Source organism: Brassica napus, chromosome C7 (genome assembly GCF_020379485.1).
Source record: "Brassica napus cultivar Da-Ae chromosome C7, Da-Ae, whole genome shotgun sequence".
In the NCBI taxonomy this organism is placed as follows: Eukaryota; Viridiplantae; Streptophyta; class Magnoliopsida; order Brassicales; family Brassicaceae; genus Brassica; species Brassica napus.
The window spans coordinates 39,339,880-39,357,975 of NC_063450.1; the positions used below are offsets into that span (position 1 = coordinate 39,339,880).

The 18,096-nt window shown below is 34.8% G+C and overlaps 3 protein-coding genes across 8 annotated transcripts; 2 read left to right on the plus strand and 1 right to left on the minus strand.

The window, feature by feature from the left end:
• Positions 1 to 2,980: 2,980 nt before the first annotated feature.
• LOC106436968 (transcription factor GTE8-like) lies at positions 2,981 to 7,578 on the plus strand. 6 transcript variants are annotated; one of them, XM_013877921.3, is made up of 12 exons: positions 2,981 to 3,128; positions 3,303 to 3,413; positions 3,882 to 5,200; positions 5,284 to 5,326; positions 5,431 to 5,493; positions 5,810 to 5,880; positions 5,959 to 6,022; positions 6,276 to 6,356; positions 6,421 to 6,530; positions 6,630 to 6,699; positions 6,792 to 6,934; positions 7,005 to 7,578. In XM_013877921.3, exons 3-12 carry the CDS (start codon positions 3,959 to 3,961, stop codon positions 7,275 to 7,277), a joined length of 2,160 nt encoding a protein of 719 aa, XP_013733375.2. In that variant the 5' UTR covers positions 2,981 to 3,128; positions 3,303 to 3,413; positions 3,882 to 3,958; the 3' UTR covers positions 7,278 to 7,578. The 6 variants fall into 6 exon arrangements, with proteins under 6 accessions (XP_013733375.2, XP_022561158.2, XP_013733376.2 ...); XM_013877922.3 differs by having other exon boundaries at positions 3,026 to 3,151; XM_048762097.1 differs by having other exon boundaries at positions 3,037 to 3,413; positions 7,005 to 7,292; positions 7,333 to 7,578.
• A 1,930-nt stretch (positions 7,579 to 9,508) lies between these two features.
• On the plus strand, positions 9,509 to 11,409 carry LOC106436969 (prohibitin-4, mitochondrial). The gene is made up of 3 exons (XM_048762098.1): positions 9,509 to 9,968; positions 10,213 to 10,751; positions 11,157 to 11,409. The coding sequence occupies exons 1-2, from the start codon at positions 9,660 to 9,662 to the stop codon at positions 10,738 to 10,740; spliced, it is 837 nt and encodes a 278-aa protein (XP_048618055.1). The 5' UTR covers positions 9,509 to 9,659; the 3' UTR covers positions 10,741 to 10,751; positions 11,157 to 11,409.
• A 3,824-nt stretch (positions 11,410 to 15,233) lies between these two features.
• LOC111207423 (eukaryotic translation initiation factor 5A-3) lies at positions 15,234 to 16,610 on the minus strand. The gene is made up of 5 exons (XM_022705453.2): positions 16,344 to 16,610; positions 15,955 to 16,059; positions 15,818 to 15,877; positions 15,667 to 15,744; positions 15,234 to 15,575 (listed from the first exon to the last, which is right to left on the minus strand). Exons 1-5 carry the CDS (start codon positions 16,473 to 16,475, stop codon positions 15,426 to 15,428), a joined length of 525 nt encoding a protein of 174 aa, XP_022561174.1. The 5' UTR covers positions 16,476 to 16,610; the 3' UTR covers positions 15,234 to 15,425.
• Positions 16,611 to 18,096: the final 1,486 nt, after the last annotated feature.

The following is an 18,096-nucleotide window of genomic DNA, read 5'->3' on the forward strand; positions in this document are numbered from 1 at the left end:
TTTGAATTTTTTAAAACGATTTGAAATTACAAAAATGTAAGTTTTCCTTAAATATACGACTAAAAACATTAAAATGACATGTATCAATTCGATGGTTGATTTGAAAGCTTTCAAAACCATATGGAAGATAAAAGTCAAAATAATTCAACTGTGAAAACAATACTGTTCATTTTTTTCAAGAATGTGTTCGATTGAAAAAATAAGGTTTTTATGTCATAATTTGTTTAATGTCCAATCCGATCAACCCATGATGTATTAATTATAGTTTTGTTCCATCATTTTTAATAAAAATTGATCCGATCCATCGGAAATAAATTATATAATAACAACAAAAAATATTGTATATATATAAATAAAATGATCAAATATATAAAAGAAATTATCGATAATACATACAAATAAACTTATAGGCGCATGTCTTATCCTAGTTTAATATATAAACGTCTAGATCTTTGATATTGAATAATGTGTCTAACAATATCAAATCTTGTAACTCCCACTGAGATGTTAACATAAATATGTGTAAATAACATTTGAATGGATAGCCATAACAATTCCAAATTATTTTTCATGTTGTGTTTGGTAGAAGTTTGCATGTCGTACTTTATCTACTCGATTTTTTTAAAAGACTTTTAACAGGAGAGCTTAAAATAAATCCCCTAAACACATTATTGACTCAATGTCGAATAAAGACATGGCATGAACCATATTTTTATCAGTTCAATAATTTTCTTTTCCTATTAAGAAACATGTCAAATATATTTGAGTTACATACAATACCGTTTGTTGTTGCCTTGTTGGCATAAGGTGGCTAAAATTCCTCAAGCAATCCTGCGTTTACACATTCTGTATTCCACATATGTATTCTATATGTGTTTTTTCAGGTTTATTATCATAAAAATTAGAAGAAAAAAATCTACAGTCTTTTATGTAACCATATTGTAGTTTGCCTACCATCTCTTACCCTTGTCACGTACTATAACAATAACAAAAAAAGATTGAACCAAAACCAAGCATGAGCCTATAAACAATTAATATCATGAGCCATATGCCAATCGAAGTTTATATTTTGGAAATGAAATAGTTTATGATATACTCCCTCTGCATACAAATCATTGATATTAAAATTTGTTATTTTTTTGTATACAAAAGATTTATAATATAGTTTTCATTAGTGCATTTTGATTTAAAAGTAAAATATAAATTAAAATGTAAATATCTAAGTGGTTGAATTTTATTGGGATCAGATAAAACTTTAAGCTAATTAAAAATAAAATAAAAAAACAATAGACCAAAGTAAATATTTAATTTTCTTAATACATGTGAATAGTTTTAAACATTAATCATTTATACAAAGAGAGAATATTAGATATATATTTGTGTACTGCGCAGATTTTGATATTTAAATCTGAAGTTATCCACTAAAATTAACTAAACAAAAAAATAAAATGTAAGTATTAAATTACCGGTGAACAAAACTATATATATATTTAAGATAATAAATCAACCAAACATAATATATAGTATATTAACTTTATGTATTGATTTTTGAAACTGTGAAACTTTGATAGGAATATTAAAAATCTGTTTCTTGAATTTTTGTTTAAAATAAATAAGTTTTGTCCACAACTGCATCCACATATGTGAGTTTTTTTTTTTGTCACTTTACATTGATTATCAGATAAACTTAGATAAAATCGTTTTTTGTATTTTCCAGTTAATAAAAATCTTAAATAATTTCAAATTGAAAAATTTCACTGGTTATTAGAGGAAATTGTTGTGACTTGTAGTTGGGTTTTTTTTTTTGACTAAAGGATACTCGTAGCTGTTGTTTTTTGAATAAGTGTTATCCTCAGTTGGGCTTATTTTTTATCAGATGGATATAGGCTTAGCCCAATTATTTGTTTTGCTTGCAGTCCAACCGAGTTCCTTACTCGCAATGGTTTTGGGTCCAATGTAAGAAAGATTTTAAGGGAACTCTTTTAACATTTTCTTATGATATTTGTGAAAAATACTTTGGAGCTACCAAGTCTATGAGAAACACTATAGCGCTATTTAGGTCAACGCAAAATAGGACATGTTAGTTTACGTATCGCGCGACCTGCGACTAAGATTACGTTTGTTTACGTGTCGCGCGACCTGCGACTTGCGATCTGCGATTAAACCTGCGACCTGCGACTAAAACTATGTTCGTTTACGTGTCGCGCGACCTGCGATCTGCGACCTGCGACCAGTCGCGCGATCAAAATTTTCTTAATTTTTAGTCGCTGTTTTTTCGGGCGACTTGAATGGAAACCCGCGACTGGTCGCGCGACATCAAAATGAACAACAACCTGCGACTTGCGACTTGCGACATGCGACCAATCGCAGGTCGCATGTTATGCGACATCAAAACGAACAACAACCTGCGACCTGCGAGTCGCAGATTGCATGTCGTAGGTCGCAGGTCGCGCGACACGTCAACCAACATCATCAATCTACATGTGACATTGTAATGTCACTATAGAGTCACATGTGATATATCTCTACAAGTGAAACTGGAAACAGTCGAGACATCCTAGAAATTTACTCGACCAACCAAAAACGGTACACAAATCAATAGACTATCTGAGGAAACATGACATACATGATGTCATTAAATTTTTCCAACAACAAGCTTCATGTTGTTTCGTTATTGAAGAAACAAACTCCTTTCCGTTTTCTTCTAGCGCAGTGAACTCACCAGTGGCTTCTGGAGAGGGACAGTGATTTAAATCAACACGCGAACTCACATGACCACTTGACCGGTATTAAAAAAAAAAAGTCAATGATTACCGTCTAATAACGCCAGACGCGCGTGACGCTGAATTTCCACCGTTAAAAAGATGGCCACGTAGGACACTTGAAGGAAAACCACGTTAAGTAATCGTTAACTCACGGTAGACAATAATCATATCGACCGTTGGATATAGATCTGGCGGCTATTACAACAATCAATACAGTCCGTCCGATCAGACAAATTGGGAAGCTTTTGTTCGATCCTCCGACTTGGTTCTGTCTTTAGCCTTATTTTTCTCTCACGCGAAAAGCTCTCTGATATTTTATAAATCGCCGACGATTCGATCTCGAGAGCTTCTGGGTTTGTTTCCGTAAGTCGATTCGAGATTCTAGGGTTCGTTGTTTCAGTCTTCTTCTTCTGCTTTCGTGACGCGTTTTGTTTGGTTGGTTCACGGATCTTTGGGGGCGATTTTTGTTCTAGGGTTTCTGTAAATTTCCCCTCTTTTCCGGAAAATTACTTCCCTTTGATTGGTTTCTTCGTGTAGAGCTCGGAGCTGAGGTTGATTGAGGTTTCAAGTTCTTGTCTTGGTTTGAATTGAAGTTGATTCCCGTAGGAGGAGGGCTTGTGACGATTCAGCTATTAGAAGCTGCTAATGGTAACATTTAATCTGTTTTGGTTATGGGTTTTTGCTAAATTGAATAATTAGAGCTGGAAAAGAAGGTTTCGTTTGATTTGGCATCAGACTAGGGTTCCTAAAACTTTATAAAGTGAAATTGGGGTAGCAAAACATATGTATTTTTGTTTCGGCATGATTAATTCCAATGTTGGAGAAATTGCTAGGCAGTACCTAAAGTGATTATTGATTAGGCAGGCGCCTAGACCTAATCGTTCTAGAAAAATCGTTTCGTTTAGGTCTGATGCCTAGACCGATTTTTAGAACACTGATTAATTAACATTGTTTAGATCTTGCTGTTTGTGTCATAACAAGTTTGTTGCCCCTGTTGTAATTTTGATAAAAATGTTGCAAATTTTTGAACTTCTTGTCTGTTGATTTGGGAATAGGAACTGTTTCGGTGAGTTCTTTTGAGGGGTAAGTATTAGTTTCTGATGATATGTGATGCAGGTCTCTTGCAAATTGTGAATTTTTAGAAGCGAGGAAGGGTTATTTACATTTGTTGAAGTTCTTTCTTGCCAAAAGAGATGGTTGAGAGTGCTGCGTTCCCAGGAGGGTATTACCGGAACACTTTCGAGGCAGCGCCTGATGAATCAGAGGGCTCTGGAAGCTCTGCGCAGATTGATACCGAGGTTACTGCTTCTGAGAATTCAAGCACCCCTGCACGAAAGTGTGTTAAGTTGAGTCCCGATGATGAAGATCCTTACGGTGTCCAGAGACAAGTCATTTCTCTGTATAACATGTCGCAATCCGAGAGGAAAGACTTGATTCATCGGCTTAAACTGGAGCTAGAGCAGACTAAGATAGTTCTTAAGAACGCTGAGTTGCAGAGGTTGAACACACCCTCTGTGTCGTCTACTAGTGCGAGGATGGGTTGCAACTCTTCTCAGAAGCCATCATCTCGTGTCAGCAACTCGAAGAGGCCATCTGATTTTGCGATGGGACCGGGAAAGAATGTTAGGCATCAGCCTGGGACGGCTCCTTCTCGTGGATGGAACCGTGGCTCCTCGGGGAAGTTTGAGTCTTCTTCCTCGAAAGAGTCTATTCCCAGCGCTACTAACGTGATACTGATGAAGCAATGCGACACGTTGCTGAAAAAGCTTTGGTCCCATCCGCATTCTTGGGTTTTTCAGGCGCCGGTTGATGTGGTGAAGCTTAACATACCGGACTATCTCACTATCATCAAGCATCCCATGGACTTAGGGACGATAAAGAAGAACTTAGCGTCTGGTGTATACTCAAGCCCACATGAGTTTGCTGCTGATGTGAGGCTTACATTTACAAACGCGATGACGTATAACCCTCCAGGGCATGATGTTCACATTATGGGGGATATCCTAAGTAAACTGTTTGAAGCGCGGTGGAAAGCTATCGAAAAGAAACTACCAGTGACTCTGCCTGCGATCACAGTGGAGCCTCGTGACGAGAAGAGAGCTGCTGTATTTGTTCCTCCGGCCAAGAAGAGAAAGATGGCTTCTTCACCTGTTAGAGAGAGTGTTCCTGAGCCAGTGAAGGCACTTGTGATGACAGCAGAGGAGAGGCATAGATTGGGGAGACAACTCGAGTCACTACTGGAGGAACTTCCTGCGCAGATCATTGACTTCTTGAAGAAACACAGTTCAAATGGAGGAGAAATTGCGGAAGATGAGATCGAGATAGACATCGATGTTCTCAGTGATGAAGTGCTGTTCAGTCTTAAAAAGCTTCTGGATGAACATATCCGAGATAAAGAAGCGAAGCAGTCGAATGTTGAACCAATCGAAATAGAGGTAGGTGTCATCTCACCCTGCTGGAACAAAATTTTTAAACTCAAATTTACTGAGAATGATCGATCATCTTTCTTTTGTTGCAGCTTCTCAATGGATCAGGACCGAGCAACTCGTTGCTGCAACGAGGTGAAAACTCAGAATCTGCTTAAAAATCATTTTCTGGATTTATACTGATCTCTTTTTCTTGCCATTTTTTTAACCTTTGCTCTGCTTCTGTGTTTCCTTTCTAGGAAATGATATGGCTGATGAGTACGTCGGTGGAAACGAACCTCCTATCTCCAGGAGCTCCAGTGGTTAGTCGTAATCCATATCAAATTCTCTATGGATGGCATAATATATCACTGACTCATGTTTGTATCAGAACCTTTACATAGTGCCTCCGCTCTTATGTTTTATCACCAACTAGTCGCTCAAATATATTTCCTGTCTATCAAGTTTCATATTTTTATTAGATCTCATTTAGATTCTATGGTGGTTGTGGATCGACAGCCTAGTTGACAAATATTGTAGAACCTAGAATCTCTCTTTTGCATGAGTTTGGTAGGTTTCCGTAGCATCAGTTGTTTATAACAAGTTCTGTGTGTTACTGAATTGGGTGTTGCTTTTCAGATTCTGAGTCTGGGAGCTCTGAAGATCAATCTGCTGACGCTAAACCCATGATCCAAGAGGGTGCTTCCAAGGTATAATTTACAATATTAGCTTTTTAAGGCGTGTAGTTTGTTGTGAATCTTAACCACGCAACTGATAACACTTTCCAGATACCTGAAACTACAAATTCCGAGGCTCAAAGAGATGAAGATGTGAGGATTGATGATGGAAGTGGTGAGTATTTGAAATCATAAGCATGAGGTTTTGTTTGTTGGTTTTCTACCCGGGTTGCTCTGTGTTACTCACTATTCAGCTTCCTGTATTTCTTTCTTTCATGAGTTGTCATATAATATTACGTTACTGGAACAACTATAGTTGACTGCAGTGGGGAAAATGTAATAGATGTTGGTGATTGCGGCTGGTTGCAAAATTACTGTCAAATAGTTTTTTTTTCTTATAGTTTGCATCTTTGGTGTACTTATTACAGAATCTAATGGTGCTCCGGAGCAAATGGATCTTTCAACTCAGCAAAAGCCTAGTTCTGATGAAACAGATGGTCAGCCTGATGGTGAGATGCAGATTTTTATTTAGTTGAGTCATGAGGTGAGTATCTCACAGACTTAATGCTTTAGGAAATACACTGGAGAATCCGGTTTCATCTGAGAAAAAATATAGAGCTGCGCTGTTGAAGAACAAGTTTGCAGATATCATTCTAAAAGCACGCGAGAAAACACTTCCACAGGTCTGTCTACTTGTCCTCAGTTTAGCCCAATCTTTATTTGAACCTGGTTGAAGAGTTTCTTTTGATCCTGGGAACTAAAATGATCTTTCGTGAGAGCAGAATAGTAGTAAGGGCGACCCGGAAAAGCTTCGCAAGGAAAGAGAAGAACTCGAACTGAAGAAGAAGAAAGGTTGTTTATATAAAGTCACCTGATCCTTCTAACGGAGACCAAGTTTTTTAGTTTTATGTTCTAACTGAAAAACTTCTATTCTGTGTTGCCAGAGAGAGCACGGCTACAAGCTGAGGCAGAGGCAGCTGAAAATGCTCGTCGCCAAGCCGAAGCAGAGGCCGCTGCAGAAGCCGCTGCTGAGTCTAAGCGGCAGAGAGAAGTTGAAAGAGAAGCCGCTCGCCAAGCTTTATTGAAGGTACATTACATAACGCATTACAGGATCACAAACTCTGAGAAGAGTCAATAAAATGTTCAACCACATGCAGATGGAGAAAACTGTAGAGATCAACGAGAACTCGCGGTTCCTGGAGGACCTAGAGATGCTGAGATCAAGTGTGCCGGAGCAACTGCTTAGCTCAGTAGATGAAATCAGCCCCGAGAGAACTTTAGACGCCCTTGGAAGCTTCAACCTCGGAGGAATGAACCCTCTTGAGCAACTCGGACTGTATATGAAACAAGATGATGATGAAGATGAGCCCGAGGCCCCTCCTGCTGTTCCAAAACTAGCCACAGACGTGGAAGAAGGTGAAATCGATTGAAAAATAAGTGTAAACATGTATGAATCTCTTTTATCAAAAAAAAAAAAAAAAAAACATGTATGAATCTATAGCCAGGGCCGGTACACAGACACACAAGACATGGATGCCTTATAAGAAAAGGTCCACACTATGGCTCATTGTTTTATGAGCTATGGAATGGATATCTCTTAAAAGACGAGTGGTGGTGTGAATATGTAGAACGCGAAGCAGACGATTAAAACTTTATAGAGTCCTTTGTGTTTGTGTATCATATTTTTATTTAAAAAAGGGAAAAAAGGCAAGACCATTGTTTGTGTAAGAATTTTATGTTGTTTACATTTGGTCTATTAGATGACTCCCTTTGAAATGATCTCCGACCCAGTTTCAAATTTCAGAGGTTTTGTGTCATTATAATCTAATTTTAAATCTTCAAATTTTAAGGTTATAAATAGAGAAATCTCAATATTCACAGTTTCAAAACTATTTTTTGTTTTCTTTTTGGTCCTTATATTTCTTTTAATAAATATTAGTAATTTTTCTTACTATTCATAGCTTCAAAACTATTTTTTGTTTTTTTTTTGTTCTTATATTTTTTTTAATAAATATTAGTAATTTTTGTTAATATTAAAAACTATAATGTAAATAAATAAATTTTTAATGATTTTTTTTGAGAATTCATAGTTAGAATAGCCAACCCTCGAATCTTTATTTTGAAGTTTTGCTTTTATTAAAATGAAGTTTTGGATTGAAGATGCTCTAATCTGGATGTACCACCACCAGAGATCAGTAACCATTTCTGGATCGGCTAAATTTTACAAGCGAGTTAGAAGATGATTTTGCCTTCCTCATCAACCAAATCATTTATGTAACTATGAAACATGTAACAATTCAAGCAAAGCGATGCTGAGATCTCAAAACGATGTAGCAATTGTTCTAGACACACGATACCATAGAGACATTATTATTAACAAATATAGTCAGTTCAGCAACATTATCTAATCACTACTATTTTCTTAACGACATTGTTTTGGATTGTTGATAGAGGTGCCTAAACAAACCAAATTAGAAAACCCAAACCGAACCCGGTTTAGACTGATAAAAATTAATTATAACTAAACTGAATCCGAAATAAATAGTGAATGAGATTTGTTTTATAGTATTTTGGGTTATGATTTTTTTCTCAACCGAATCCAAACCAAATGAATATCTGAAAAAAATCAAATTTTCTTTTTCAAAAATATACCGAACCTGAACTTTATCTCGAATGACTACCAAAAAAACTCTAAAATTTCATTGAGTACTTAAAGTAAAATAAGTAATTAATACTTAAACAATTAACTCAAATACTTATTTTCACATATTTTGGTATGTGATGCTCTTTCTTCTTCTACATGGTCGAGTTTATTGGGTCCGATGTGTTTTCGCTTCAGATTTATCGGGTATGATGTATTTGCACATAGTTTTAAGTTTTATTCTCTAATTTCATTGTATTTATTTTCTTATCTTACTTGTCAAAAATTACAATAGAACAAAAAATTGTGAAAAGAGAATTTTTCATTTCAAAATTTTGATTATTGATCTTTTGTTTCACTGAATATTTATTTAGTTTCAGGTCTAACTAAATCCAAAACAATATTTTGGAACCAAAATTTCAATTAAGATCTGAAACCCAAAATTATATTGGATTCAACCGATTTTTATAAATGTTACTAAACTGAAATCAAATACAAACTGAAATTTTATGATATCTGAATGGAGTTAAATTTATAAATCTAAAAACTCAAAATCCGATTGGTCCCCGAATGCCCCTAGTTGACTTTTCTTTTCATGGAATGCCCCCTAGTTAATATCGTCGATCTCTCCATATTATTTATCCATATTATTTATCATCATGTGTTAAAATTAATAAACTACAAATGAAAACTCACTTCGTTTACTTTGATAATTTGAGTTGTGTTTTCTATATGCTCCCTCCATTTTATATTAAGTATCATTTTTTATTTGTATACATAGATTAAGAAGATATTTAATTTTGCATATTTCTATATAAAAACATCATTATCTATACATATAACCATATTTCAACCAATAAAAAAATAAACTGAAAAATAAAGAATAAATTGTGCATTGAAATGCTAAAACGATACTTATTTTAAAACGACAACGACACTTGATATAAAACCGAGGGAATATATTGTTTCGATCCCAAATAAATATTCTGGAATAATATTGGGCCTCATTTCCTTTAATAATGAGCCTTTAAAAACTGTCGGTTGTATTGTATTGGCCCTATTAAACTAAAACCCTCACATCCATAAACTAATCATAAACCCTAACAAAGCCTTTCGTCTCTCTCTCATTTCGAATTCTCAATCTTTAATTCTTTTTTCCTTGGGGAGCAAGATGGGAAGTCAAGCAGCGGTTTCGTTCCTCACGAATTTGGCGAAGGCGGCCTTCGGTCTCGGAGTGTCTGCGACGGTTCTGTCGTCGTCGCTCTACACGGTCGATGGTGGCGAGAGAGCGGTTCTCTTCGATCGGTTCCGAGGAGTGTTGGATCAGACCGTCGGTGAAGGGACTCACTTTCTGATACCCATTCTCCAGAGACCTCACATCTTCGACATCCGCACAAAGCCCCACACTTTCTCCTCTGTGTCCGGTACCAAGGATCTCCAGATGGTTCATCTCACCCTTCGTGTTCTCTCTCGCCCCGAGGTAATGTTCTTCTTGTTGCTCTCGATTGTGTTTGATTGCGTGGAAAGTTTTAGCCTTTTAGGGTTTTACCCTTTTGGGTTCGTTGGGGATCTCATTTGGGTACAGGATCTAGGGTTTATGATGAATCTGATTTTATACTTTAATCGTTGTAAAGCTTAAAGCTTTTGATTTCATGGATAATTTTTTACTCTATTTAGCTCTGTTTATTCATTTGGGTTTTTGGAAAAATTTAACCTTTTTGAAGGTTTCGCGTCTCCCGACCATTTTCCAAACATTGGGTCTCGAGTATGACGACAAGGTTCTTCCTTCGATTGGAAACGAGGTCTTGAAGGCTGTGGTTGCTCAGTTCAATGCTGACCAGCTCCTCACCGAGCGTCCTCAAGTGTCAGCGCTCGTGCGTGACTCTCTTATTAAGAGGGCTAGGGACTTCAACATTGAGCTCGACGATGTTGCCATCACGCATTTGTCATACGGTATGGAGTTTTCGAGGGCAGTGGAGGCGAAGCAAGTGGCTCAGCAGGAAGCCGAGAGGTCCAAGTTTGTGGTGATGAAGGCTGATCAGGAGAGGAGAGCTGCGGTTATTAGAGCTGAAGGTGAGAGTGAAGCTGCTCAGCTGATTTCTGACGCAACTGCTAAAGCAGGAATGGGACTGATCGAGCTCAGGAGGATTGAGGCTTCAAGGGAGGTTGCAGCTACACTGGCTAGGTCTCCGAACGTGGCTTACTTACCCGGTGGACAAAGCATGCTCTTTAACCTGAACGCTGGTCGTTGAGCAACCAATTGGTATGCACCGTTTAGACTCTTTACTCTTTTGAATAGTAAATGATTATGGATTAGGAGTGGAATCCCTTACGGAGTTTAGAGTTCTGCATTCGTATTTTTAGTCTATTATCTATACCTCGAACTAGAATCTGATTGTTTTTGGTTTCGTTCTGTTTTTGTAGAGGAAACTTGAGAAAACTTGAAAAGCATGGTTAGTTTTAGATTATGTATAATTATATAATACTTTTGGTATGGATATAAAGTATAATATATAATGTGTGATGAGTTGTAGTTTATTCAGTTGAGTTGAACTTAGTTCTATTATGGTTTGGTAAGAACACTGTTTAGGTTCATAACAAGGTTCGTTTTTTGGTTTGGTATTTATGTGTCCTTCCTTTAACTTCTTTGGCTTTGATGTATTTGCAGGTGGGGGGAGGAGAGCGTATGTGACAAGAAAACGATGGAGTTGTGAATTTAGCCTTTCTTTCTGAACAATGTGAAAAAGAACAACTTATTTTGCTATATTGAGAGCCTTTTAGGTTATTTCTGTTTTGAATCTGAGGCAAAGTTTTTTTATAACACTGTTCCCTCCCCCTCCTATGGATTTATTTGGCTTTTTTTCTTCTTAACAATGAAGCATTATAATTGAGAGAGCCAACAAATATAACTTGGTCAATGATTTTGATTTGTCTCTCACAAAAATTTCCACATTCACATGAAAGTTTCTGTTTGATTGGAGTCAATTGTATAAGGCAATACATTCTGAGCCTCATTGTTTCTAGTCTCAATCAGATACTAATGGATTCTTCCTTAAATTTGAAATGAAAAATGTGTACATTAACAATGTATATAATGATATAAAAGTTTAATGTTTTTCTAATAAAACTTAATTTTAAGTTTTATATATTTAAATTACGCACAGTGTGGATTGAACTGTAAATAAATATTTAAGTCGTCCGACGGTTTCTTCTCATGCAACATCCTGTTCCGGTGGATTGCTGGTGAGTTGCTCTGGCAACGTCTTTCATGCGTTTCATTCATCGGGCACGTGTCTCCATCGCTAACAGAGTAACGCTTGGAGTGTTCGAGTTGACTCACCTCTTCCACTTGGGCTTCTTTTGTTTAGGTTTTTAGCCTCTGTTTTTGAGTTTTGTTGGGCTTCGTGTTTACTCTTGGCTGAGCATGTTTGTATTTTGCACGGTTTTAGCCTTTCGGCTTTTATAATACGAGATGACAAAAAAAAAACTGTAAATTATAAAAAACTAAAAACTGATGAACAAGTGAAAACAATATGTTAACAATTCGGTCATAAAATTTAATATACATGTATAAATTTCCAATAGGTTATCGCTTATGCTCTCTCAACTCCAAACTGCTAGCACTTTCATGTTTATTTCCTAAAATAACATTTATCAAATGTACATAATTTAATGAAAATATATTATGAATCCAAGACATAAACCAAATTGAAGGCATCAAACAACGTTACTATAATATTAGCCTATTTAGAATCACTTAATTTCAGTTGAGATGAATAAATATAATTTACTATACCCAAAAGATAATTGGATCGATAATATGTTTACAAGAAAAATCAGATGTATGTTCAAAAAAATTTCAGTTCTTTTTGTTAGCAAAGAAAAGTTAGAAGACTTTTCTATAGCGAAGTCTTCTCAAAGTCTTCGCGACCAGATCTGAAAAAAAAAAAGATTTCATATCTTGAACTTCTGAGATGACTTGCTCAACTTTTGTAAGCACCCACTTCACTGCAAAAGCTACCAATTTGTTAATGATCAAGAATCATGAGGTTCAATGTCTTTATGAAACTTACGAAGTTTGGAATCAAATCTTGGGTTTTTCGTATGAATTTAAAGAGAAAGTGAATGAGATGTGATTTGTGAGCATAAGTATTGAGATATGAAGAGTAAAAATCAAAATTTTGGTGCATTAAGAGTTTCAAATTGATTGTTTATGGTGGTTAGTGTATTTATGGAGATGACAATATTGTAAATACTTAAGGAAGACGAGGATGACTCATTTTCAGAAAAAAAGAAAAAAAAAATAATGGCATTTTTCGTGAATAACTCAAACTTCTACGATGAATAGGAAAAAAATTAAAAAAAACAAGGGTTATTTTCGTGTTTGACTTGAAATTTTAGGTCATATTTGAAAGAAACCCTTGATTATATAGAAATTCTAATATTATAATATTATAAGACATACACATAAATAGTAATTTCAAATATGGTATTTAAAAAAACATTAGTTTACATTTGAAATTTATTATTTTATATTTTAACTTCATCGGTTTAAAAAATAAACCAGCATTATTGGACTGTCATAGCTCTAGTTCACAACAACATCACAGGAATTTGTTATGTTTTGGTTGCTGGTCCTGAATATGACAGGTGGACCGCTGTTTTTGTCCTCTACTTGGACGCGATAGATGGCAGCCTTCCCTAATGAAGACACGACACCCACATAAACCATCTCACCCTCATCAAATCCTTTAACCATCCGCAATTTTAGAAAGAACAAAAAAAGCGGTAATAATAAGTAAGTAGTAACCGAAAACCTGACCCTCAAACTTAAAAGAATATTCATAATATCCAAATATATCCAAATTTCTACATATATTACGTACACAAAACATTTCGTATATTTTGGGTACCCGATCGGGTCTCAGGTAAGATCCGGATCCAAATCAAAACTCGTAGGTCTAAAAATATCTAGTAGGTACTTGAATCTGGACCGAACCAAACTTGTATTCTCGGGTGGTTTTGGTTTGACTTTTTAAAATCGGATAAATATCCAGCCCCGAAAGAGAGAGAGTATAAAATATCATATAAACTAATTCATAAATTATATCATTTCAAACAAATCCTCTGCTTTAATATAATATAGTTTTGTAGCATAATAATGTATTTATTAATAATCCAAAAATTTTTTGCGCAGATCAAAATCTACTAAGAGCTTAATATGATTATACTAAGAATCTGTTATACTTTTTTGGGGCTTCTAATGAAAAAAAGAGACATGTCAAGTCATTTGTTAATGTAAAAAAATTCAAAATTCGTGAACCTGGATTTGAGTCAAAATCACATTAAACGTGTTGTAACATTATTAAGGAACGTACAAACACAACAACACGAGAAATAACAAAACGCTACAAACTCAACGAACACTTTATAATTTTCTTGGAGAAGTTTGAAACCGCAACAAAACTTTCCTGGCTTCACTTAAAAATCCCTAAGCAACCCACCTGGCCTTTAGTGTAGGGTTGGGTCGCTGTTTTGGAGCGGTGGTGAAAACCCGAGAGCTGAATCTTTCTATCATAGTTCAACTGCAAAATTCAGTTTCTGTGTATCCTGCTTTTGGTACGGAAACGAAGGTCGTTCTTGTTCCCTTGTGAGATCTTAAGAGCCAAGGAGATGTAGCCTAACGCGGCTATAGCGTAGAACACTTTGTATGGGGTCAAGTATAGTCCAGAGAAGAAGCAGCAGTAGCCGGCAAGGAAATACATGTGATGGGGACCGAGTTGGTGTCTCAAGAGAGATGGGAAAGTGCGTAGGATGCTTGACTCTGATCTCGAGTTCAGTACTCCGTGGAAGATAACGTCAACACAGAGAGCCGAGTCAGCAAACCAAGGGAAGCTTTGCCCCGTTCCAATCCGCTATAAAACAAAGATGTCATTACTCATTAGAACCACTTTCACTAGTTGAATTAGAGTCAATAACCTTCCAAATTATTTATTAAGAACGTGGAAAGAGTGAGTGAATACCTGGAATCAAGCGGCAAGAGAGGGTACAAACATTAAGGCCGCAAGGAGATGCAATATTAGTAGGCCGTGCCTATGGCTGAAGATGTCTGCTTGGGTCTCCACAAATGATTTTTCAGACATGTCTACTGATAAAGATTCCTGTCTGCTTTCGGCTTCATTTTTCTGATCGACTGACTCTTTTCTCTTTGATGCCATCATGATACTTTCATGAAACAAAAAAAAAAATATGAAAACGACCATTAGCTACTCTTGCTTAGGTTCTTTACAGGTCAAATCATTATCGGTTACTTACCAGCACATTGAGTTATGGCAGCAAAGGGCATGAGAGGCGAGGAGTACGAAAAGACCCAAAGCCGTATGAACAAAGGTCACCAAGGTAACCGCGACTAGTGTCATTACAATTGTAGTGTTGAGCTTCAGAATTCGGATTGCCTGCATCAAGAAACAGAATCTCACTAACTCATTCTGATAATAAAACTCGGGCAAGGGCAGATACGAAGTGCAAATGTTTTTCATTTTAAGCAAGGAGTTAGCATGCAGTTAAGATTATTGCTTTAGGTAAATGATAGAAGCAAGAAACCAAACCTTTAAACAGACGAAACTGGAAGCAAGTATAGAAAACCGTCTTCAGAAACAAAAAAATTGGTAAGTAATTTTGAATTGGTAAGGTTTGCTTATCATTTTGAACTGGGGTTTGGTGTAAACTCTTTAGCTTTTAGGTCTTTAATCTGAAGGAACATTTATTTAGTTTACAAAAATAACCAGCTCCCAAAATAAAAAATATTTTTTAAGAGAAATAAAACAAAACACAGAAAAGCAACTACATAATTTTTTTTTTTTAATTGGTGCTATTTATCATGGTCCGGGTTGAGTAAATGTCTGGCACTGTGCCCATGCCAAAGACAATTAGGGCCTTATTCTTTGAAGCCAACATTATTGGCCACAACATCACTGATAGCTGAATCGGTCTTGTCGTCGACTTGGACTCGATAGACGGCATCCTTCCCCAGTGAAGACACGACAGCCACATAAACTATCTTATCATCGTTGAATCCATTAACCATCTGCAATTTTAGAAAGAAAAAAAAGGCGGTAATATATCAGTAATTATATTTGGTTGTGTTGTGAGGTTCAAGGAAAATATAGAAAAATAACCAGGTTCCTGAGTTGCCTGTCCTCGGGAAGAAAGATATCGTTCCTAGTGTAGTCACTGCTAAGATGTAGAAGCGTAACCTTAAATGGGGAGGGAATCAAGTTAGACAAAAAAAAAAACGGATTGACATGAGCACTAAGAAGAAAGACATACAGAATGATTCTTGTAGGAGATACCAATCAACTGGTAAATATCAGTGCTCACATCTGGAATCTGAGAGAATGAAACAATCTGTATGAGGATTATGAATGATTATATATATACAGATAGAGAGTTTTTGTGTGACATACAACAAATTTTGTGGAAGTGGGAACAATGCTCCACACGATGTAGCCAGTTAATATATCTATGGTGTAAAAGTAACGAAGGCTTCTCTTCGTGTAGGCCTCAAGAACCTGAAGGGAGTTAACGGGAAAGGAAAATTAATAAATTCCGAGGAGATCTTAAATTAGAGGAAACGAAAACTATTCATAAAACAAAACGGAAATTAAAAAATGAAGAAGGAAGAACGATCTGTTTACAGATCCAGAAAGATAAGATGAAGCCACACAAATTCAAGATAAACAACAAGGGATTTTTTAGAATCATCTGATATGAGATCGATATCGAGAGCAATATGGATAGTTAACAATATAAACAAGAGAGAGAGAGATAAGATGAGGGAAAATCGAAAAGATACCCTGCAGGGTTTCCCCTTGATGTCGATGTGATCATTGAGAACGATTTCACTGGCCAGCCGTAAGGTGCGTTTACGATTTCCGATCTTACTAGCCCTCCTGGAAGCTCCGTCGTGGCTGGACCCCGTTGTCATGTTTTAGCCCGGAAGCGTGACACAAAGAGACGCGATTTCTAGGAAGATAATATATCTTTCTTTTAGGGTTTGCTGAATTTAACACACACACACACATGGTGATGGACCAGCACGGGATATAAGACTACTAATATGAATTATAACTAACAACTAGATCTCGAGTTTTATTCTTTCTATACTAAAATATTCTGATTTATATAACATTATCCCATAGACTATATTTGCGAAGTGATTTTTCCACAACTCATTTCTAAGATCAATTTCACAAAATAAATATGACATGGCTACTAAAATTGATGACATGTCTTATATCTTAATATGACATGGACAATTGCATTTAATGTTAATTTATATTTTTGGTAAGCTTTTTAAAATATGGTAATAACTCATATATTGCATTTAATGTCCATTTATATTTTTGAAAACCTTTTTTAGAATATGAGAATAACTCATAAATCATCATTAAAATAAATATATTCAAATATGACATTATAAATTTCGAAATATAATTTAATTATATATTTTTAAATTATACAATTTTATTACTAAAATTTTCAAAAATGTATACAATTTTTTTAGAAAATTATAAAAATTTAATCGTAAAATCATTATTTTCTTATATATTACAAATTTTATAAATATTTTTTAATTTTAATTATTGGTAATTATGCAACTTTTACAAATTTATTTAATATATTTAATTAAAATAAATAGATAGAAAAATCTATCTAAGATTATAATTTCAAATATATACATGCATATTCTTAAATATAATTTTTATGTTTAATTAAATCAAATTTATATTAAAATATTGACACGAAAAAAGAAAATTTACAATAATAATACAATTTTATTTTTAAATATAATTAATATTTATCCGTTAAAAAATATTTTAAATTTTTTTATTGCACATAGTGCAGGAAGACACCTAGTTATTATTATGTAACAATACTATTTTACATAATTTTTTGTATTTTATAAACATTATTTTGTAACAATAATATTTTACATAATTTTATGTTTCATTTCTAAAATTTAAATTTATATGGAAATTAAACTAAACTGCACCTATATAATAGAGAAGTTTTTTTTGGGATACCATTAAAAAAAACTTATTTTTTTTAAAAACTATAATATTTTGTACTTGAAAAATAATTTTGTAGTAACGTTCTTATTTGATTTGAAATACACTAACTTGGATAGTATTTAAAAAAAATCTCAATAAAAATATCCTAACATTTGAGCTTAGAGTTTAACGATTATTGTTTAGGATTCATTATTTAGGTGGTGAAGTTGAGTTTATAAACTTATGTAAATAATTCTTATATATTTATAAATGTTTTAGGAGGGTTAACTTTGTCTTCTAATAATAAATTTATGATATTTATGAAAAAATGATACTAAAGTTTTGAAAAATAGTATCAAATATGAGTTAAAATTAATTTTTTTTGGAATTATGTTATATACTATAACATTAAACTTTGATAAATGTGTGTTCTCTTCATATAGAATAGTGTTGGAGAATTATTTTTTTTGACATATATAGGTCATTCATTCTATGAAATTAGTATGCATATAGATGACAAAAATATGTTCATGTTTAATGTATTCTTTCATGTAT

Excerpts from the sequence above, each read along its gene's own strand:
- LOC106436968 (XM_013877921.3), top strand. The coding sequence starts at position 3,959 with ATGGTTGAGAGTGCTGCGTTCCCAGGAGGGTATTACCGGAACACTTTC. Across the intron at positions 6,023-6,275 it reads GAGGATTGATGATGGAAGTG|AATCTAATGGTGCTCCGGAG; the intron begins GTGAGTATTTGA and ends TACTTATTACAG. Across the intron at positions 6,935-7,004 it reads CTCGCCAAGCTTTATTGAAG|ATGGAGAAAACTGTAGAGAT; the intron begins GTACATTACATA and ends AACCACATGCAG.
- LOC106436969 (XM_048762098.1), top strand. The coding sequence starts at position 9,660 with ATGGGAAGTCAAGCAGCGGTTTCGTTCCTCACGAATTTGGCGAAGGCG. Across the intron at positions 9,969-10,212 it reads GTGTTCTCTCTCGCCCCGAG|GTTTCGCGTCTCCCGACCAT; the intron begins GTAATGTTCTTC and ends ACCTTTTTGAAG.
- LOC111207423 (XM_022705453.2), bottom strand. The coding sequence starts at position 16,475 with ATGACAACGGGGTCCAGCCACGACGGAGCTTCCAGGAGGGCTAGTAAG. Across the intron at positions 15,878-15,954 it reads CCACTTCCACAAAATTTGTT|ATTCCAGATGTGAGCACTGA; the intron begins GTATGTCACACA and ends TCATTCTCTCAG. Across the intron at positions 15,576-15,666 it reads ACAGGCAACTCAGGAACCTG|ATGGTTAATGGATTCAACGA; the intron begins GTTATTTTTCTA and ends CTAAAATTGCAG.